The sequence below is a fragment of the Propithecus coquereli genome, unplaced genomic scaffold, assembly GCF_000956105.1.
Source record: "Propithecus coquereli isolate 6110/MARCELLA unplaced genomic scaffold, Pcoq_1.0 Scaffold145, whole genome shotgun sequence".
NCBI lineage: Eukaryota > Metazoa > Chordata > Mammalia > Primates > Indriidae > Propithecus > Propithecus coquereli.
In genome coordinates this window covers 293,119-312,136 of record NW_012138858.1, presented here as the reverse complement: position 1 = coordinate 312,136, position 19,018 = coordinate 293,119, and the positions used below count along the sequence as shown (strand labels likewise).

At 43.4% G+C, this 19,018-nt stretch overlaps 2 protein-coding genes across 2 annotated transcripts in view; one reads left to right on the top strand and one right to left on the bottom strand.

Moving 5' to 3' along the window:
* Positions 1-9,053, top strand: part of IAH1 (isoamyl acetate-hydrolyzing esterase 1 homolog (S. cerevisiae)) — a 12,338-nt gene extending 3,285 nt beyond the window's left edge. The window contains exons 3-6 of the mRNA XM_012639954.1: positions 2,964-3,112; positions 5,420-5,581; positions 6,927-7,048; positions 8,720-9,053. Of these exons, the coding sequence (XP_012495408.1) occupies positions 2,964-3,112; positions 5,420-5,581; positions 6,927-7,048; positions 8,720-8,902 (616 nt within the window). The 3' untranslated portion in view covers positions 8,903-9,053. The remainder of the gene's footprint in view (positions 1-2,963; positions 3,113-5,419; positions 5,582-6,926; positions 7,049-8,719) is intronic.
* A 201-nt stretch (positions 9,054-9,254) lies between these two features.
* Positions 9,255-19,018, bottom strand: part of ADAM17 (ADAM metallopeptidase domain 17) — a 69,236-nt gene continuing 59,472 nt past the window's right edge. The window contains exons 13-18 of the mRNA XM_012639941.1: positions 17,399-17,580; positions 15,682-15,812; positions 14,323-14,401; positions 13,489-13,577; positions 11,767-11,817; positions 9,255-10,913 (exon numbers count right to left, since the gene is read on the bottom strand). Of these exons, the coding sequence (XP_012495395.1) occupies positions 10,572-10,913; positions 11,767-11,817; positions 13,489-13,577; positions 14,323-14,401; positions 15,682-15,812; positions 17,399-17,580 (874 nt within the window). The 3' untranslated portion in view covers positions 9,255-10,571. The remainder of the gene's footprint in view (positions 10,914-11,766; positions 11,818-13,488; positions 13,578-14,322; positions 14,402-15,681; positions 15,813-17,398; positions 17,581-19,018) is intronic.

Sequence of the window (19,018 nt, the reverse complement as noted above, 5' to 3'; positions counted from 1 at the left end):
TTTTTATTGTGAAGGTACATCCCTAGTCTTTTGAATGCACATTTTGGCTTGTGATTATCTTTCAAATTTTTTTTTTCGAGCAGTTTTTGTGAAATCATAGATAAGTACAAAATTCATGTTATTTTCGAATGTGAGTTCCATCGTGGAACCGGTGCAGTGCAGACAGCTCTAAATATCAACAAAGTGTTTGGGAAGGATATGGCTACTGAATGCACAGTACATCTATGGTTTGAGAAATTCCATTCTGGTGATTTTAATCTTGAAAATGAGCCATCTGGGTGACCTGATGCCACAGTGGATAATGATGAGCTGAAAGCTGTACTGGAAGCAAATCCATCTGATCCTACACGTGAATTAGCAAGGTTTGACATTACTATTCCAACAGTACTGGACCATTCGAAACAAAGGGGCAACGTAAAGAAGCTGGATAGGTGGGTTCCACAAAAGTTAAACGAGCATCAGAAGAGAAATTGTCTTGAAACTTGTCTTTCTTTGCTGTCACAACATAAAGGTGAATCATTTCTATACCATGCTGTTATGTGTGATGAAAAAATGGATTCTTTTTGATAATTGCAAGCATTCGGCCCAGGGGTTGGATAAAGATGAAGTGCTGAAACACAGTCCAAAACCGAATATTCATCAAAAAAAACTAAGGGTGTCTGTTTGGTGGTCCAGCGCTGGTGTTATCCACTACAGCTTCATGAAACCTGGTCAGTCGATTACAGTGGATGTCTACTGCAACCAGCTGGACAAAATGATGAGGATGCTTGCGAGTAAGCAGCCAAGATTGGTCAATAGAAACAGGCTAATCCTCTTGAAAGACAATGCTCGACCACATGTCACACAAACAACAGAAGCTGCTCAAACTACAGAAGCTGGGCTCAGAAACTCTTGTCATCCACCGTATTCACCAGACCTTGCACTAACTACCACTTCTTCCATGCTTTGGACCACTTCTTTTAAGGAAAAATATTCGATTCTCAACAAGCTGTGGAAAATGCCTTTTGTGATTTCATTGCCACCGTTCTCCAGGCTTCTTTGCTACTGGCATAAAAAAGCTACCACTACAATGGTAAAACTGTGTCGATAGTTTAGGCACGCACTTTAATTGTACTGTTTCTTGTTTGAGATATAGTAAACTATGCTTTTGATTCAAAACTGGACATTTCATATTTAGTGACCTATAAAATACCTAATTTACATTTTTTCTGTAAAGCAATCTTACAGAGCCTGGATGTTTTCGAAGGAATATTCAGTTAATTCTTACCCTTTATCCATCTTCGTCTGGATTTAAATACCCATTGTTACCCATGAATTTATGTCAAAGCTTTTTAACTTTACAATTTCTTCAGCTTTTTGGATAACTAGGCACTATTATTTTTTTCAACCCAGAGAAACTCAGGTATGCACCCCCTTTCAGAAGAGAACCTTAATAGTTTCAACTCCTGGCCTCTCTAGCACTTTTCTCCTAGTCTTGATTTGCAAGCAACCTTATGATAATTTTTTAAGAACCTGTGATGGCTGCATTTATTGAGCTCCTTGTGTGTCTGGCCATTACACTGAATCTTCACTCAGCCTGGCAGATGAGGTATTACAGTGTTGGTCTTTAGCGGTTGGGTAGACTTGGGGAAATTGAGTAAATCGCCAGTGCCTCGTTGCTAGTCAAGGACAGAAAGATCCAGGCACTAGCCGCTCTGATTACAGCGGTTCTGCCACACCACACTGAGGCGGGAAGCTGCTTTGCTGTGTAAGTGCTGAAGTAACTACATCACCGGGTGGGTGTCAGGGAGACTCGCCTTGTCAGGATCCTAGAGTCCTCCACGTCAAAGTATCGTTAAGTGACTGGAGTCTTCAAAATGGCTAGTCAGCTTTTTGTAACATTTACACATGAAAACACTCAGAATGTCACTGAGAAGGCTGAATTTTGTCGTCGTTCCCAGGTTTATAAATGCTACCTGAGAGCTTCAGGGTAGTAGCATAAAAGCGAGTCCCCTCCCGCTGCTTTCTTTGGAGTCTATCGCCTGGCACCGTAGCGGCCAGTTATTCACTGGTGCCCTCGCTTCTTAGTCATTTATATGTAGGAATTTGAACCATACACCAAAATGTGCCATGTCGATTTGCTAATCACAAATCGAACCTCAAGATTCATTTTATTAAGAAAAACACCCTTTTTCTGGATACCTTTAAACATCTACAAAAGCAGAGAGTATAATGAACCCATCCATTCATCGTGGATTATTCTGAAGCACATGTGACTGGTATCTTCTAAGTTGTGTTCAACATGGTGCCTGTGTGATCCTCACTGTGATTATCCTCACTGTACGTGGGAGGAAGGAGCAACATGCCCAGGGCACACCTAGTTAGCAGTGGAGCTAGGATACAAACCCAGGAAGCCTTGCTCAAGATTTATGGTTGGTTTTTTCATTATACCATACAGTACTGTGAATCAAACTATTTTAAGAAGGAAAAAAATGCCTATTAACAAACTGGTTTAAATTGAAATACAACTAATGTATTTACTAAAATTATTGAATCAAACCCAAAATTTCAAATATTCTATATACGTATCCCAAACTAAACCATTGTCGCATTTGTTCTAGCCTATTAGTCACTTTCTACCTAAGATACTTGCTCAGATTAATCTGTTGCAAACAGGTAAAAGCGTGTAAAAGCATCTTGCGGTGCCATGTGTGCAGTCTGCAGACTAAATCAGTGGCCCCTTTCTGTGTAATTACCATAACTTCTCTCATTGAGGAATATGGCATATTGACCTGTATCTTTGAACAACTTGGAGATCACGCTTCAGCTATGTTCTTGCTCTTACCAGTGTGAAACCTGGGCTGGGTCAGAGCCTCGTGATGGGATTAGAAGCCCAGAGAGCTCACCCTACTGAAAGGTTGACTACCAGGGACTATAAACAGTTCTTCACCCACAATTCACCTTTTTAACATTTTTCATTTCAGAAAATGTGATGTTCTGAATCGTGGATTTTCAGGTTACAATACCAGATGGGCCAAAATTATCCTTCCAAGATTAATCAGGAAAGGGAACAGTTTGGACAACCCAGTAGCAGTGACAATTTTCTTTGGTGCCAATGACAGTGCACTAAAAGGTAAAGGCATTTTTGTGTTTTTCTAGCTTATTTGTAAACATTTTTATGTCACAACAAACTTACATACTTTTTTCAACTGTTAATCTCCCGATAAAATTTCACCAAACTTATGAGTTCCCTGAGTTTTATATTAATATGTATTTCTTCTGGCTTTAACGTCGGTGGATTTTATCCCTGACTCATTTGCTACGTGCCTCAGTTGTTGGCAGACCTAACCTTGCAAACACTTGTTTTCTAGAGTCCATTAGTGCTGTGCTGTTTTGGATGTTTTTCTCTCTAACCGACGTGTTTGGTTAGAAGCTCAAGCTCAGCAGAAGGCTCAAGTTGTACACCTTGCGGTTTGCATCACACTGATGAGGGAGGCGCATCGCAGGGCAGCAGTAACCCTGACCTGGGTTAGGCTTGAATCTTGGGCGGTGGTAAACGTGGGTTTGGAAAAGGAGGCTGGTCTTTCCTTGTCTGCTGAAGAATCGCTGCTGTGACTAGAGCAGAACTGGCCACGTAAGAGGCCTTTCTCTCTTCCCGTTCTCCTCTTTAAAAGAGAGCCCTCTGCATGGTAGAAAGAAAATCAGCCTTTGTTTTGGGAAGTTGGGTAGTGGAGTAGCTTCCAGAGATTCCTTCTGGGCCCCTAGTTGTGTCGCAGACGCAGCCCGTGTGCTGTCTACAGGCGACTGTGAGACCTCGCAGGGGAGGCCGAGATGAACGCTGCCAGCTGCGTTTGAGGGATTCTTGCTGCCTAGAAGGAGGATTATGCAAACTACAGGTATTGGGAGAGGCTGTAAACTATTTGGAGAAAACAAAGTAAATCTTCCCTTTATATCTTATACCAAAAACCATAAGAAAACTCAATTTTATTTTCAAAGTGAACTTTTATCAAATTTAAGACAAGACCTAAGCATAAAAGGAATGGAGAAAGTCATAAAAGAAAAACAGGCTTAAATAAAATAGCTTTGGTCAGAAAAAGCTACAAAAAAAGAAAAATGACATGTCGAGGAAAATATTTGTAAAATACAGCAGATAGAAGGGTAATATCTTTAATATAGGAATTTGTGAGAAAAATACTCCAGTAGAAAAATGGGCAAAGGACAGGAACAGATAATTCACAAAAGGAGAAATTTAATGGCCAATATGTATTTGGAAATGTGTGAATTTCATGTACCAAAAAAAAATTAAAACAAGGAATTTTGTTTTTAGACTCTCAAATTGAAAAGCAATCTTAAGCGATAATACTTAATGGCTGACAAGCGTAGAATAAGATGGGAACGTACTGGCGGCAGAGTAACTCGTAATCCTTCTGGAAAGCTAGTTGACAGTATGCATCGAGAGACTTCCGGCATCTAGAAATTCAGCCTAAGGAAATAGTAATGTAGCCAGATATATGTACAGAGATTTCTATGCGTTCTTGTTTATAATAGAAGATTGGAATGCTGTATAGTAATGAAATAGAAACGTCAATTATAGTCACCCTATAACTAAATTTCATTTTATTAAGACTATGGATACAGAAATGTTCATAATGTTATATGGAAAAAAGAACATGAAGTATATCTTCAGTGTGATCTCATTTTTTAAAACTGTATGTCTGTGTGCGGAAAGGATGGGAAAGTACATCCAGATGCCAGCAGTGGTTTTCTGGGTGGTAGGATCATCAGTGACTTTATTTTTCTTCTTTATACTTACATGTTGTTTGCGAAGGTCTGCAAGGAGCCTGGTAATACTCACGTGAGAGCAGATCTAGAATAATCCTCTGCGATCATGATGAACGCAGTAGTGATGGCCGACATTTGTTCACTGAGTGCTTGCTTTGCAGGAGGTGCCCCGTGCTCAGTGCTTCACACACTTCACTGATTTATTAATTACTTTCCTAACAACCCTAGGAGGAGACCCTATTATCATCCCCATTTTCCTAAGGAGAAACTGAGGTACAAAAAGGTTTAAGTGTTTATCTGAGGTTATGCGGCTAGTCGGTGACAACGCCGGTATTAGAACCTGAGCACTCCACAGCCTGGGCTCTTGTTTTCTTTACAAATTCAACCTAATTGATTAGTAACAATTTGGACACTAGAGGAGAAAAGACAAGAGCACTTAAAATGCCCCTAGCCAGAGCCTCCAAAGTTTTGTTTTATGAAGAACTTGTACATTTTAATTCAAGAAAAGGGGGAAATCTTCTCTCCATGTCCTTGGTGCTAAATAGTTGCACGATGATGTGGTGAGTAACAGGCATTTGCAAAAGTATATCCATCTTAATCGTTGTCACTTATAACAAGTAAACATTTGAGCTGAATTGTTCAAGTTCCTCTTGAACAGATGAGAATCCCAAGCAGCATGTCCCCCTGGATGAGTATGTTGCGAATTTGAAGAGTATGGTGCAGTACCTGAAGTCTGTGGACGTCCCAGAGAACCGAGTCATTCTTGTCACGCCACCCCCTCTCTGTGACACAGCCTGGGAGGCTGAGTGCGTCACGCAAGGTAAGCAAGCCAGAGCCCACCCCATCACTCCGGGCAGAGTGCTCGGAGGGGGACTTTGGAAGGACAGTGGTTTCCTGCCTGTGGGGCTGGGCTGCTTAGGGGGCGGGTATATCCACACCAGTCTGTTCTCAATCAACTGCAGTTAAAAGTACAGCGTCCATTGTATCGCACCTGAGGACTCTCGACATAGAAAAGGGATTCCGACTCTGGATAATTCGGGAGGCAACTGCTGGCCTGGCATTGCTGACCTTTGTAGTTGCCAGACTCTTAGGGTGCACCTGAAACCCCAAGAACCCTGCAGAGAGGCCAAGTGAGCGTCTTGGAAGAGTCAAGCGAACTGCAGTGCTGAGACTGAGGGGCTGGACGTGCCCTTGACTTGCGCCTCCACCTCGGGGGCGTTTTCCTGACTTTGGGGCAGTGGGAGGCGCTGGCAGCCATTTGCTTCTCCCATTTCCATCTGTAGGTGACCAGGAGAGACGGCCCTTTCTCTGCCCTGCCCATACAGATTCTTCCCTTTTCTGCCTATTTGGCATCTGGAGAAAAAGTGTAGTGGTAAAATGCTTTTGTTTTCTTCTCTATAAAGACCCTATCGTGTAACGCGAGTCTAATAATTCTCTCATGCTAACGTACAGTTGTCCCTCAGTGTACTCGGAGATTGGTTCCAGGACCCGAGTGTGCCAAAATCTGTACACACCAAGTCCTGTAGTTAGCCCTCTGTATACTCAGGTCCTGCATCCTGCAAATAGTGTATTTTTGATCTCCCTTTGGTTGGAAAAAAATCTGTGTGTAAGCAGACCCTCACAGTTCAAACCTGTGTTGTTCAAGGGCCACCTGTACCTAAGTGGTTGAAAAGGTGCTTTGGGAATTTTTCTAAGTTGCCTGAAACTAAAGGAGAACAGGTGGTTCTAGGACAAATCAATGGCTTTACAACCCAGGACAGCTGTTTCTCAAAGCACGGTCTGACTCAGAGTTAGCTATTTAGCAGTGTTTTCAGGTAGATTTCTGGGCCCATTTAAGCACTCTAGATGTTTCTTATGCACACCACCACTTTATGGAACTGTTACTGTTCTCCCTTAACCAATGGGGAAATTGAGTCTCAGAGGTTAAGTAACTTGCCCAAGATCACACAGCCAGTATCAGAACCAGGAATCAAGTCCTCTGCTGAATAGAGCAGCACATGTGAGTAACCTGCAAGTCCCATCACCTAATTCCACAAACCCCGTGGCTCGCCCAAGTGGGGTCAGTATTTAATGGAACTTCAAAACTGTGCCTAGGTCAGTAGAACTTACACAAGGAGCAACACTTGGGTTTATCATTTGTCGCCTGGATTTCCTCTCTTCAATAGGTTACAAATTAAATCGCCTGAACTCAGTTGTTGGTGAATATGCCAATGCATGTTTACAAGTGGCCCAAGACTGTGGGACTGATGTACTTGACCTGTGGACCCTGATGCAGAAGGACAGCCAGGTACAGTGACTTGCTCAGTCCTCTCAGGGTGAGTGGGATCACACAGAAGTAAGCCAGGTGTGTGTACGAGTTTTCCTAGAATGGCTCTGCTTAGTTAAGACAGTTTTCCCTTTCACCAGTGAAAACAAAATTGTTGGGCTGAAGGGAGGCATGGGAAGGCTCCAGGACAGCTCACAAACCCAGTAGCTTATTCAGCCTAGTTTCTTAGCTGGGAGTTACTATCTAGTGGCATAAATGGGCAGTAAACGGTTCATATTTAAAAACATCCAGGGCTGGGCACAATGGCTCACGCCTGTAATGTCCTTCCAATGGTCCTTCCAATGACCTAGTAATTTCTGATATTTACCTGCTTATATTAATCTGTACTGGGGACAATGGTAACCAGTAAGAAAGTCATACTATCCTGTGGGTACTGAGGTCACCAATCATCTGTAGAGGCCCACAGAGCCCTGGCTTTGGTGCCAGCTCTGTACCTGTGTAAGTCACTGACCCCTGTGCCTCCAGTATTCCTCCGAAACCTCGACCGAACTTGAACCTTCTCGGATTCCCAGCTCCAGAGGGACCTTAGCAGCTTGAGTGCTCTAAGATTCCCTCCGAGAAAACAAGGAATTTTGTTTTTAGACTCTCAAATTGTAAACCAAGGCCGGGCACGGTGGTTCACGCCTGTAATCCTAGCTCTCTGGGAGGCCGAGGTGGGCGGATTGTTTGAGCTCAGGAGTTCGAGACCAGCCTGAGCAAGAGCGAGACCCCGTCTCTACCAAAAATAGAAAGAAATTAATCGGACAGCTAAAAATATATAGAAAAAATTAGCCGGTCATGGTGGCGCATGCCTGTAGTCCCAGCTACTCGGGAGGCTGAGGCAGAAGGATCGCTTGAGCCCAGGAGTGTGAGGTTGCTGTGAGCTAGGCTGACGCCACGAGGCAACAGAGTGACACTCTGTCTCAAAAAAAAAAAAAAACCTGTAAACTATTGGGCTAGTTATACTCACGTTTTAGATTCGATGATCTCTACACCCTCCCAGTTCGAGAATCTTAAACTGTCTAGATGAGAAAACCACGGCCTAGGGAGAAGTGCTACTGGAATCTGAATTCCTGGTCTGTTAAGTCACACAGCTAGTTGGCCACCAGATTCTAATAGGGATGGGGAGGGGAGCTCTTGCCTAGTAAGATTATTCTTCCCCAAGGGAGAAATGGCTCTAGTGTAAATAGTCTTCAGTTCAGGGGAGACTGGACTCTTACATCCCAGCAATTATTGTTCTAGGCTGGATGGTACAAGTTGTTTCCAACTAAAAACCTACCAATTTAGTACACAGACTAACAGTCAAAAACAATGACTCACTGGGGCCTCGAGCTCTCATAATACCAAATTTTTCTTTTTCACTGATTACCTGAGAACCACGTCATATAATCCAAAAGACGTAGGATGGCATCCCAGCTCGGACAGTTAGTGGAGTTACGAAGCTCACTGCTGTAACAGGGAGGGGGTGCTGCAGCACGAGTGAGGGTTCTGTGGGTCTGAGCTCCTGTGTAAATGGCACAAGTTCCAGGCAATTCTGGTCAGATGCCTGCAATGAAAGGGGCTGGTGACCTTTTTGTTGCAGGGCCACAACTAGAATGGCACACAATGGCATTTGGAAAATCACATCTTACCTGGATTTTCCCTTCCTTACAGGACTTCTCACCCTACTTATCAGATGGACTGCATCTGTCACCAAAGGGAAACGAGTTTGTGTTCTCACATCTCTGGCCTTTGATAGAGAAGAAGGTCTCTTCTCTACCTTTGCTGCTTCCTTACTGGCGAGATGTAGCGGAAGCAAAACCTGAATTAAGTCTGCTGGGGGACGGAGACCATTAGTCAAGCACGGGAAACCCAAGTCGCCAATGCACAAAGACTCCAAGGAGATCAATGGAAGAATATTTTTTTCCCTCAAGCTTAATTATTCCTGTCCTCATGCCTCTGGATCAAAAAACACATTTGTCACCAATATTAATAAAAATATTTTTTCAGGGAAGTATTGTACTTAGGTATATTGTATTTTGGTATTAAATACTGATTGGTGCAGAAGTCATTAATGCCATAGGATATACCCTGAGAAGCTTGTTAATTCTACATATGGCAAAAAAGGTGACAACTGTTTTTTTAAAAAGTCAATTTTATAAAAATGGTTTTACATTCAGGTGAGAACTGCTTCACTCTCATACATACACCCACACCCTCACTCACCTCATATCAAATTCTGAAAGTGTAACTAAAATATAATAATGTGACTAGTTAAAAGATAGCAAATACCAATAAGGTACAAAGTTCAAGTATTAGTGTAACAAGTATCTGCGTAACAAACGTCCTTAGAGGGGGAAAAAAAAGGCATGATTTGTCACAGGTTTGGTTAATTACCCTCAAAGTTTACAAGTTATCTCAGTTAAAATGTGTTGGCTGGTGAGGACATTTCAGTTTTTAAGGGGAAAAAAACTTAACTAATTTTATGGAAAACAGAAGTCAGGCTAATGATTTTTATCCTTCACATGGTAAATGCAGATCATCCAGAATCACTAAAGCAAGAAGTAATTCAAATATCCACTCGTGGGTCAATCAAAAGGGTTTCTGAAGCATCTGTTCTTGTAGGGACAGGCCCCAGCCTATGTTCTCCTGGTAAGAAATATCTCACCCTCCTATCCACTAGTGTTTGAAAACAGGCAACCATGCTCTAATTGTATTTTCAAGTAGTTTAGATTTGTAGACAGTGAATTTTTCAAGAGCACAGTAACAGTGTTAGGGCTACATGAAGATACTTCTAAAACACAGAAAAACTTACCAGCACATCAGGGCCCTAAATAGCTGGCAGGATTCCATAACTTCAACAGGCTACTATTTGTAACCCTCACCATAAGCTAGATTGTTTTAATTCTAGAAGTATTAGGCTCAGAATTATGAAGAAGCATATTAACGCGAATGATTTCTAACTTCAGATGTATAATTAAAGCTCTGGGTAATAACCAGAAATAGACCCACATTTTAGAGACATTGTAAAACTAGGTCTATCTCCTTTGTCTCTACCTGAAGGCAAAAAAATCTATTCTGTTTTCCAGTTGCCCTCACAAATAACTGCTAAATGCCTCATTATATTCAGCGGATCAATTACAGTGTATAAAAAAAAACTGATCATCTCCCTCATCAGTGCTGTTATCAATATAAAAGGTTAATTTACAAAAACGTAAATATTTATAACCTAATCCACCTGTATTTTCTGCTTCTGCACCACAGGTCAAAGGATATTTTAAAATTCACAAAAACTAAAACCTGAAAGCCTCAAAATAAGCTGGATTCACCTTACCTCTTCAAAAGGAAAAGGGCCTAAGCACACATATTTACATGCAGGAAGTTCAAACACATGACCAGCATCTGCTGTTAAGTCACTTCCTCATTTCTCCCAAATCTTCACAAAACATACGCTGTGATTTTAGGTGAGATCTATAAAAATATTTTGTACACTTAAGTCAAAGAGCTTAGAACATGAAGCCCTAAACTAGCACTCCGTTTCTTTGCTGTCAACACGATTCTGACGCTGCAGTTTAAAGGAGGTGGCCTTTTCACTTCTGGTGACCGGGTGGTCTGTGAGATCCTCAAACGACTTGGCAGCCGTGCCGCTATTCGGGAAGGGGTCCTTCTCGAAGCCGTCCTCGTCCACATGGGAGTCTGTGCTGGGGTCCTCCTGAATGGTGTCCATTCTCTGGTGGTCCAGCTTCGGAGCCACAGGCACTGAGGGGATCACGGGGGAGGCCTGCAGGCGGCCCGGAGTCTGGGGTGCAGGAAGGGGTTTGAGGATGCGAACCGATGCTGAGTCCATGCTGCTTAGCATTTCGACATTCTGTAAAGATACGGGTTTGACAGATGGGAATGAAGGATGAATCGAAGGCCCTCACCGCTCCAACCTCACCCATCAGAGGGCCTCACTCTGTTGGCACTGTGATCCCTCTTGCACGGGAATGCCAGGTGAAGCTCGCTCAACCCAAGAAGGAACTGAAAACAGCTTTCGCGTGTGTGACAGCTTGCCATTCCAGAACCCAAAGCCAACTCAAACCTATCAAGTTAAGAACCCAAGACAGGAAACAATCTCAAAATATTAACTAAGTCAGTGCCGAACAGCTAGATCACTTCTTATGGCTGTAGGAGGGGCAGAACAGCACTTTTCTTTTTTTTTGGAGACAAGGTCCTGCTCTGTCACCCAGGCTCGAGTGCAGCAGCATGATCATACCTCACTGCAGCCTCGAACTCCTGGGCTCAAGTGATCCTCCCGCCTGACCCCCCTGAGTAGCTGGGACTATAGGCATGCGCCATCACATCTGGCTATAGCGTTTTTAAATTTTTTGCAGATACAGGGTCTCACTGTGTTGCCCAGGCTGCTCTCAAACTCCTGGTCTCAAGTGATCTTCCTGCCTCAGCTTCCCAAAATGCTGGGATGACAGGCGTGAGCCACCACACCCAACCCTCTTCTCTTTTAAATCTCTGTCCATACAACTAATCAAAGTTCATCACTGCTGTAGTCAGGAGAGTTAACATCCAACCTAGACCCTCCCTGCTGCAACGTGAACATCCAGTAGACAAAGCAGCTCAGCTGTGGGGTCTGAGAACTCTTGCGGGGTGGCCAACTGAAGGTCTCTGCTTTACAGGGTCTCAAGATGCAACTGGAAATTATTTTTTCTTTCATATGGTGTACTTACACTGGGGTGAAATAGCGACAGAGATTCATATTGCTTATCCAATTTCTTATCCTAGAAAGAAAATAGCAAAAAAAAATCATTCCTACAAATAAAATTCAGTTAATAAGTGCTCTTTCTTCACAGGCTGCTAATATTAAGAACTCAGAAGTGAAGTTGTAGAAACTGGTAGCCGGTTCAATAGACGAGAATGCATTTCTTACACAAACTTCCAGCTGTGCCACCAGTCTAGAACTGTTTGCTTTGCACTCCAATGCATTTTTGGCATTAAGCACAGAAAGAGGCATGGTTTAAATGCCACTTCTCTGAGAGATTCCCCCCCCACTCCACCCACTGTGGGCAGAATAACAAGGGTGTCTTCTGTGCATGCAGATCACTGTCCTGTCCCAGGTCCTCGTAGGAAAGGGTGGGGGGTGGCCTGCAGCCTCCCTCAGCACTAGGCCTCACACTGCCCCGCCCCACAGCCACACTCTTCCCAGCTGTTTCCAGTGTCTGCTGCCCACACTCCGTTCTACATCACACTCTGCAGAAGGCTGACCACGTGGCCATCTGCTGCCTCCACCTCTGCCTGTGGCTGAAGCATAACAGGTAACAAAGGGTAAGGAAGGACAAAGAACCTAGGCCTTGGCTTCTCATCTGGCTACCATGAATGTATTCTGTGGCCAGAAACAGATACCACCCTCTCTCCAGTCAGAGGCTTTGCTCTGAAATCAAGGGTCACCCCTTACGGTCCACGACTTCCACCGTAACACAAGGGATGGCACTGTCATCCAGAGACATAGTCCTCTGCCAAAACTTCAAACACATCACCTTTCAAACAGCTTTGCAGCAAGAGAAGTGCTCCCGAGAGACTTCCCTCCCCACACCCATCACACGGCACCACCACGCTGAGGAAGAGCTGCTCAGGGAGAGGCCCACGAGCAAGAGAAGCCGTGGAAAAGAAAAGGAAGCAGAAGGCAGGACAAATGCCTCTCTTCCGAGAGTTAGCTGTGCTAGAATTTTTTAAGTGTTCATAGGAGGGGCACGTGAAAGTTGCAGAGAACAAGTCTGGAAGCCTGGGTCTGACCTCCTCATGTCTGCAGCAGACAAATCCCCATTCCCCATAGATGCAAGGTGAATGGATTTGTAGGAACATTTCTTAACAAGGGCCTCACGCTTATAAAGTATCTGGAGTTCCTTAGACAAAGCCCAGTTCCACTTGTAGCTGTCAGTCAATTTGAACAATAGAAAAGACCGCTCACTCTTTAGCTCGAAAGATCTGAATACCCTACACAATGCAAAGACTATATGGTTTATGGGGAACATCTCTGAAATGTTGATGCTTGATATTTGCTCTATTATAACAAAGTCAGCCTGAAAATGCCTTGTTTATAAATGAAGCCTTACTCTTAAAGGACCTAGACAAATCCTGTTAAATAGTCTCCTGTACTTAGAAGTATAAAATTGCTAAGAATAAATATATTAGAATAAAATAAATACATTAGAATATAGGAATAGAATAAATATATTAGAATAAAACGCACACAAGAAAGTATCCTTCTTCTAAAAGGCCATCAGCTAAGCTTTCTAACAAGACATGCTCTCCTAGAGATAACACCAAAAAATGTCATTGGAAACATCAAGCAAGACTTCGCTAAGAACAAATTTAATCTTTTCCAAAGATTACATGGTTGGAGTTGCTCAAAATTTTAATAAATGTTTAATTATTTAAAATTGGTGACTTACCACACAATGGACAAGAATGCTGAAAGGAATCCAAAATATCAGGGAGAAAACCAGGACGGACCCTACGATGTTGTCTGCTAAAAACTTCCCTGTGAACAATTCCAAACAGTAAATGTCTTGACCAAGTAGTTCACAGATGTAAAATAAAATGCTCTTAGATTCTCACTGTTGTGTGAAATGCCAGAGTTACTGGCTCGACACTACCACTAACACAGTACCATGAAGAGTATCTAGGCCACCCGTAGTATACGGGACCCTCCCTCCACACCAACAAGTTTTTAAAGCCCTGGTACACGTGATGAGACTGCAGCGTATTCAACATGCTCCCTGGAGTAACTGTGTCAGTCAACAGACTAATCATATAGAAGGCTACTACTAGGATAACTGCTTAAGAAGACAAAGTTTCTGTTAACTGGATATTATTATTTTTGTGATTTAACTCCAAATTATGGACTCTTGAGGACATAGTACATCCTTACTTCTGCAAGACACGAGGCCACTTAAATGACACATCAAGGAGGATCCAGACTTACGGTCTATAGCCTTGAACCATGCTATGCTGTCATGTGTACATTTTTTAGTAAAGAAGGAAGCCAATATTTTGACAAATTATTTATTTCCCTTGTTGGAAAATTTGTGCATCCAAGCTACACGGGGACAGACCTATAATGAATCCATTTTATTCTAGCCAACAAAGTTGTTTCATAACAAAAGCGGTGAATATTTTCACCTTCCACTGCAGGATTAGAGCACATCACTCTGAAACCACACTTTTCTAATATCTTAAAAGAAATGAGCTAAGTTCTAAGTAAACAATCTGGGGAAATCACCTACCAAAAGTATTGATGCTCAGCTGGTCAATGAAATCCCAAAATCGCTCAATTACATCCTGTACTCGTTTCTCGCATTTGCCCTGTGAAGGGAAAACACACAGCATTATCCCTAAACATGGGATAGCAACATGGATTTATAAAGATAATTGACACTGGCAGGTGTGGTGGTTCACGCCTGTAATCCCAGCACTTTGGGAGGCTGAGGCAGGAAGACCACTAGAGGGCAGGAGTTCGAGACAAGCCTGGGCAACATAATGAGACCTTGTCTCTACAAAAAAAACAGCAGTAATAATTGAGATGTAAAGGGCTTCATTAAAACCAAACATTTAGGTCCCTTTTTTTTGTTTTGTTTTTTTAGAGACAGAGTCTTGCTCTCTCACCCAGGCTGGAGTGCAGTGGCATGATCAGAGCTCACTGCAGCCTCCAACTCCTGGGCTCAAGCAATCCTCCTGCCTCAGCCTCCCAAGTAGCTGGGACTACAGACACAAGTCACCATGCCGAGCTAATTTTTCCTATTTTCTGTATAGACAGGGTCTCGCTATGATGCCAGGCTGGTCTCAAACTCCCAGTCTCAAGTGATCCTCCTGCTTCAGCCTCTTAAAGTGCTGGGTACAGGTTTGAGCCACCGTGCCTGGCCCTAGGTCCCATCTTTGACACAGGGAATAACTGCAGGGTAATGAGTACCCAAGAAAGCAGAACGTACTATACCTGACATTTTCATATTAGTTCGTTATTATAAGTGAATTTAGAATTACCAGTAGACAAAACTCAAGAAAACCAGTTTGCCAAAGATGGGGTGTTCTAGTAAAGACAATACTGATCACGCACAGTGGACAGTGAAGAACACAGCCACGCTACCCGAGAAGCCCCTCTAAACCATGATACCCTCTCCTATCATTTTGCATGAAAAAAAAATTATGTAGGGAACAAAAGCATCTTATGTAGGTAAGTCAAGCAGCCTTCCAGGACTTTGCTACTCATTCGGAACCTGTTTCAAAATCACATCTTGAATAATTTTGTAATCTTAGTCAATTATTTAAGTAACCTAGGGAAGCATAATTAGGACCGACTGCCTGAAACCAACCAACTTCAGCGTACAGTCCCCTCCCCCAGGTCCTTCCCAATCTCTGGGTTGAGAGTCTCCTGCAATGGAGCTTATGAATAAGCTCCACCAACCTGAAAGCACTTGGTCTTTTCCTCCTAAAAACCTAACTAAAAACCTCAACCAAAAACAAACAGCCAGAACGATGTAACAGCATTTGTGTTTTGATTTCCTTCTACTTACAAAATCAAGTACTTACAATATAACAACTTCCCATGTGGCTGTTACAGAAAAGGCTGTACATAAATACATACTTACGTTCATGTCACAAAATCCTACTGTACAGGGCTTTCCTTTCCTCAAAAATAAGTTCTTTTGTTCAGCATCAACATAGGGCACACACCGGCCAGAAAGGTCCCTGCAGCACACCTTGCACGAGTTGTCAGTCTCTGAAAGAGAGCGCATGGGGTGACCGCTGAGACCCGCCCTCCTCCTCCTCCCCCCCCTGACCATGCTCCCAAAGAGGCAAGAACCCACATTTACTTTTTATTTCAAAAGCGAATACTATTCATATCCACCCTCTAAGGAGCGCTTTCTGAGCTCACACTCCTCGACCCTTGGGTACAGAGGCCACAAGGTTAAAAAAAACTTACAGAAAGGTCTCTGTTACAGATTAAAAGCCTCTCTTAAAAGTCAAATTATTCTCTTTACTTGGAGCCCTCCACAATGTTCCTGTAAATGTTGCCCTTTGTCCCAACATTCTTGCCACGTGGCAGGTTTCAATCCTTGGCTTCTCGGTCTGAAACGTGCCCTGCAGGGCCGGCGGCTCCACCAGAGCCAGAGCCAGAGCAGCTGCAGCGCCATATGCCTGCGGGTGCACGGCCACCCCAACTCCTGCAAAGCCAGCTGACAGCACACAGGCTACAAGACAGCCGGGCAGCCATGCGCCACGTGGGCACACACAGGAGTGGCAGAAACGCCAGAAAATTAAACAACCAGTATAACTCAGGGGACAGTCTTTATTTGACCCAGGAGAAAGTCTTTGTTTATACTCAGGAGAAGATAGAAATCAAGGAGAACACAAAAACAAGCAAAACAAAAACCTTTTCATCATTCACTCATTTATCAAACATCTCCTGGGCATTTACTGTGTGCCAGGCTGTGTCTGTCCTTCCAGGGCACCCCAAGCTTCTTGCCACTCACTCAGATTACTTATTGGCCACCTCGTACGTGGATCGTCTTTATTTACACGTTATTCTACCCAGAACAGCAACCTACTCCACTGTATGGATGGGAAGTTCCCAACTCAGTGATTTTAACTACTGGGTTCTTTGTCTATTTTCTTTTACTATTTTTTTTTTTTTTAATTTCAAAAGACCAGTGACAAGCTTTGTCTATTTTGGAAAAAAACAGAACCCTCTCATCAACTCATGCTCTCTGTTGAAGTGGGGTGGGAAGCTCAGAGTCCAGCCAGTTCCTGAGGCCCTCAGATCAGAGGTTCCCAGGAAGCTAAGGAAAACTGAGCAGCCAGCATGAGAGAGGCTCCTGCCCAGGCTGCTCTGGCAGAGATTAGGAGGGAGTGGGCCCAGCCTTGTTGACGACAGCAAAAATTCTGATCTATGGGGTCACATCCTAGAATCAGCTCTTTGTGGTTGAGTTCTAGAAGGAGTATCCTAGTTCAACGCCTGTGGAATGTAGACAGCTCCTGTTGTTTTCATGGTATTTAATACAGGGGAGAGGAGGGCAAGGAGCAACATCCACCCACCCGCCCACACTCAACCACAACAAAATGCCCTCCTCTCCCACCCCAAGGCCTGCCATATGGCCTGAAAATGTAGCAAGAAAGACCAGGAGGACAGTTTTCACAGGTAGGATGGAGGAGCCAGGATCTGAATGCAGGGATGTCTGTCTCCAACACCACTCTGCCTGCTCCCCTCGGCTTGGTTCTCAACACTGCCCTGAGCAGCACTGGGCAGCAGACGCTGCTGGGCCTCCGTGTCTCCTGCTCCAGGACTCAGCGGAACACCATCCTCACCGTTACATGCACAGGACTCCAGCTGCTGCTCCCTCTCACAGAAGGGGATGCACTTCCCATCTTTACACTTGCCCAGATCCAAGCAAACGGTGTCATCTTCAGCATTTCCTGGAGGGGGACACTCACTGCTGTTACCTGGAAGCAAACACCAATTAGCGCAGTGAGTCGCAGGTCCACTAGTTCTATAGGTGCACAATACACTGTTTCTCACAAAAGCAGCGAGCACTTCGCAAACAGCAAAAAGTGTCCAATTGTTCATGTTTTTTCTTTTATCCTTTTATTGTGAAACATACATATAAAAATGTATTAAATATATAATGTCTGTGCATACTATTATCACTAATAAACACCTATGTGTCATTACTCAGAATAAAATGCAAACTCCCTATGGAGGCTTAGCAGAGCTGCGTGGCCTGGCCCAGCCTGGCCCTGACCTCGCTGCACACAGCTCTCCCAGAGCCTGCTCTGCTTCCGCTGCCACGGCCTCCACGCATGACCTCTAGTACTCCAAGGTCTTCAGCACCAACATTAACAGATACTATTCTCCTACCTGGAATGCTCAGCTTCCACTCTTCTGGGGGGACTAGCTGGCTTTTTCTCATCATTAAGTTCTGTCTCGAAGGTCTTTTCTGAGACATCTCTGAAGATGCTGCTAAGTTGCTGTGGCCTCCCACTTCCACTATGAACTATCACCATACGCTCTTTCTCTTCTTTGCATGTTTTGCAATTTTTCTATTTGATTATCTACAGTTATCTTCTGTTTCCCTCCAGTAGACTGCTAAGCTCCATGAGAGTAAAAATCAAATCTATTAATTAATCAACCTATGTCCAATCCCTATGATATTGGAGGTAAACCATAAATATTTTTTGAATGAATCAATGATTCTTAAGGACACAGAAAAGCCCCCAAAGAATGTTAAGCTTGGGGAAGAGAGGATGGAATAAGTGACTCATTCTGGAAAATCACCAGCACAAGCAGTTAAAGGTCAACACAAGAAAAGGAGAGAAAAACTAGTGCATGAAAGCAACGGACTATACCCAGAGCTCTGGACTGGCCTTTCCGCAGAAGAACAAACAAGCAAAACAATTCTGACTCAATGGCCTCTGAAGCAATAACACAGAACTTAAATCTGGCCTGTTACAAATAAAAGCAATTATTTATTAAGTACCTAATACGTTATCAAGCACTTTGCCTCTGATCTCATAAAACCCTTTATGGGCCCTAGGTATTTACGGTATGAACAGTCATTTAACAAACTGTTACTGAAGCAAGCTACAGAAGATGTGCAGTGAGCTCAGTGAAGGTCTTTACTGTGGATCATTATTGTATTTTCAGTATATGATACTGCCCTGATACATCTTAAAAAGTGCTCAATAAATATTTGTTGAATATTTGTTCTTTTTTGTTTTGTTTTCTTTGAGACAGAATCTTACTCTGTCGCCCAGGCTAGAGTGCAGTGGCATCATCTTAGCTCACTGCAGCCTCAAACTCCTGTCAAGAGATCCTCCTGTCTCAAGTCTCCCAGAGCGCTAGGATTACAGGCATGAGCGACCATGCCCGGCCTGAACATCTGTTCTTAAAAGACTAAAATCAGTGGCTGGGCGCGGTGGCTCACACCT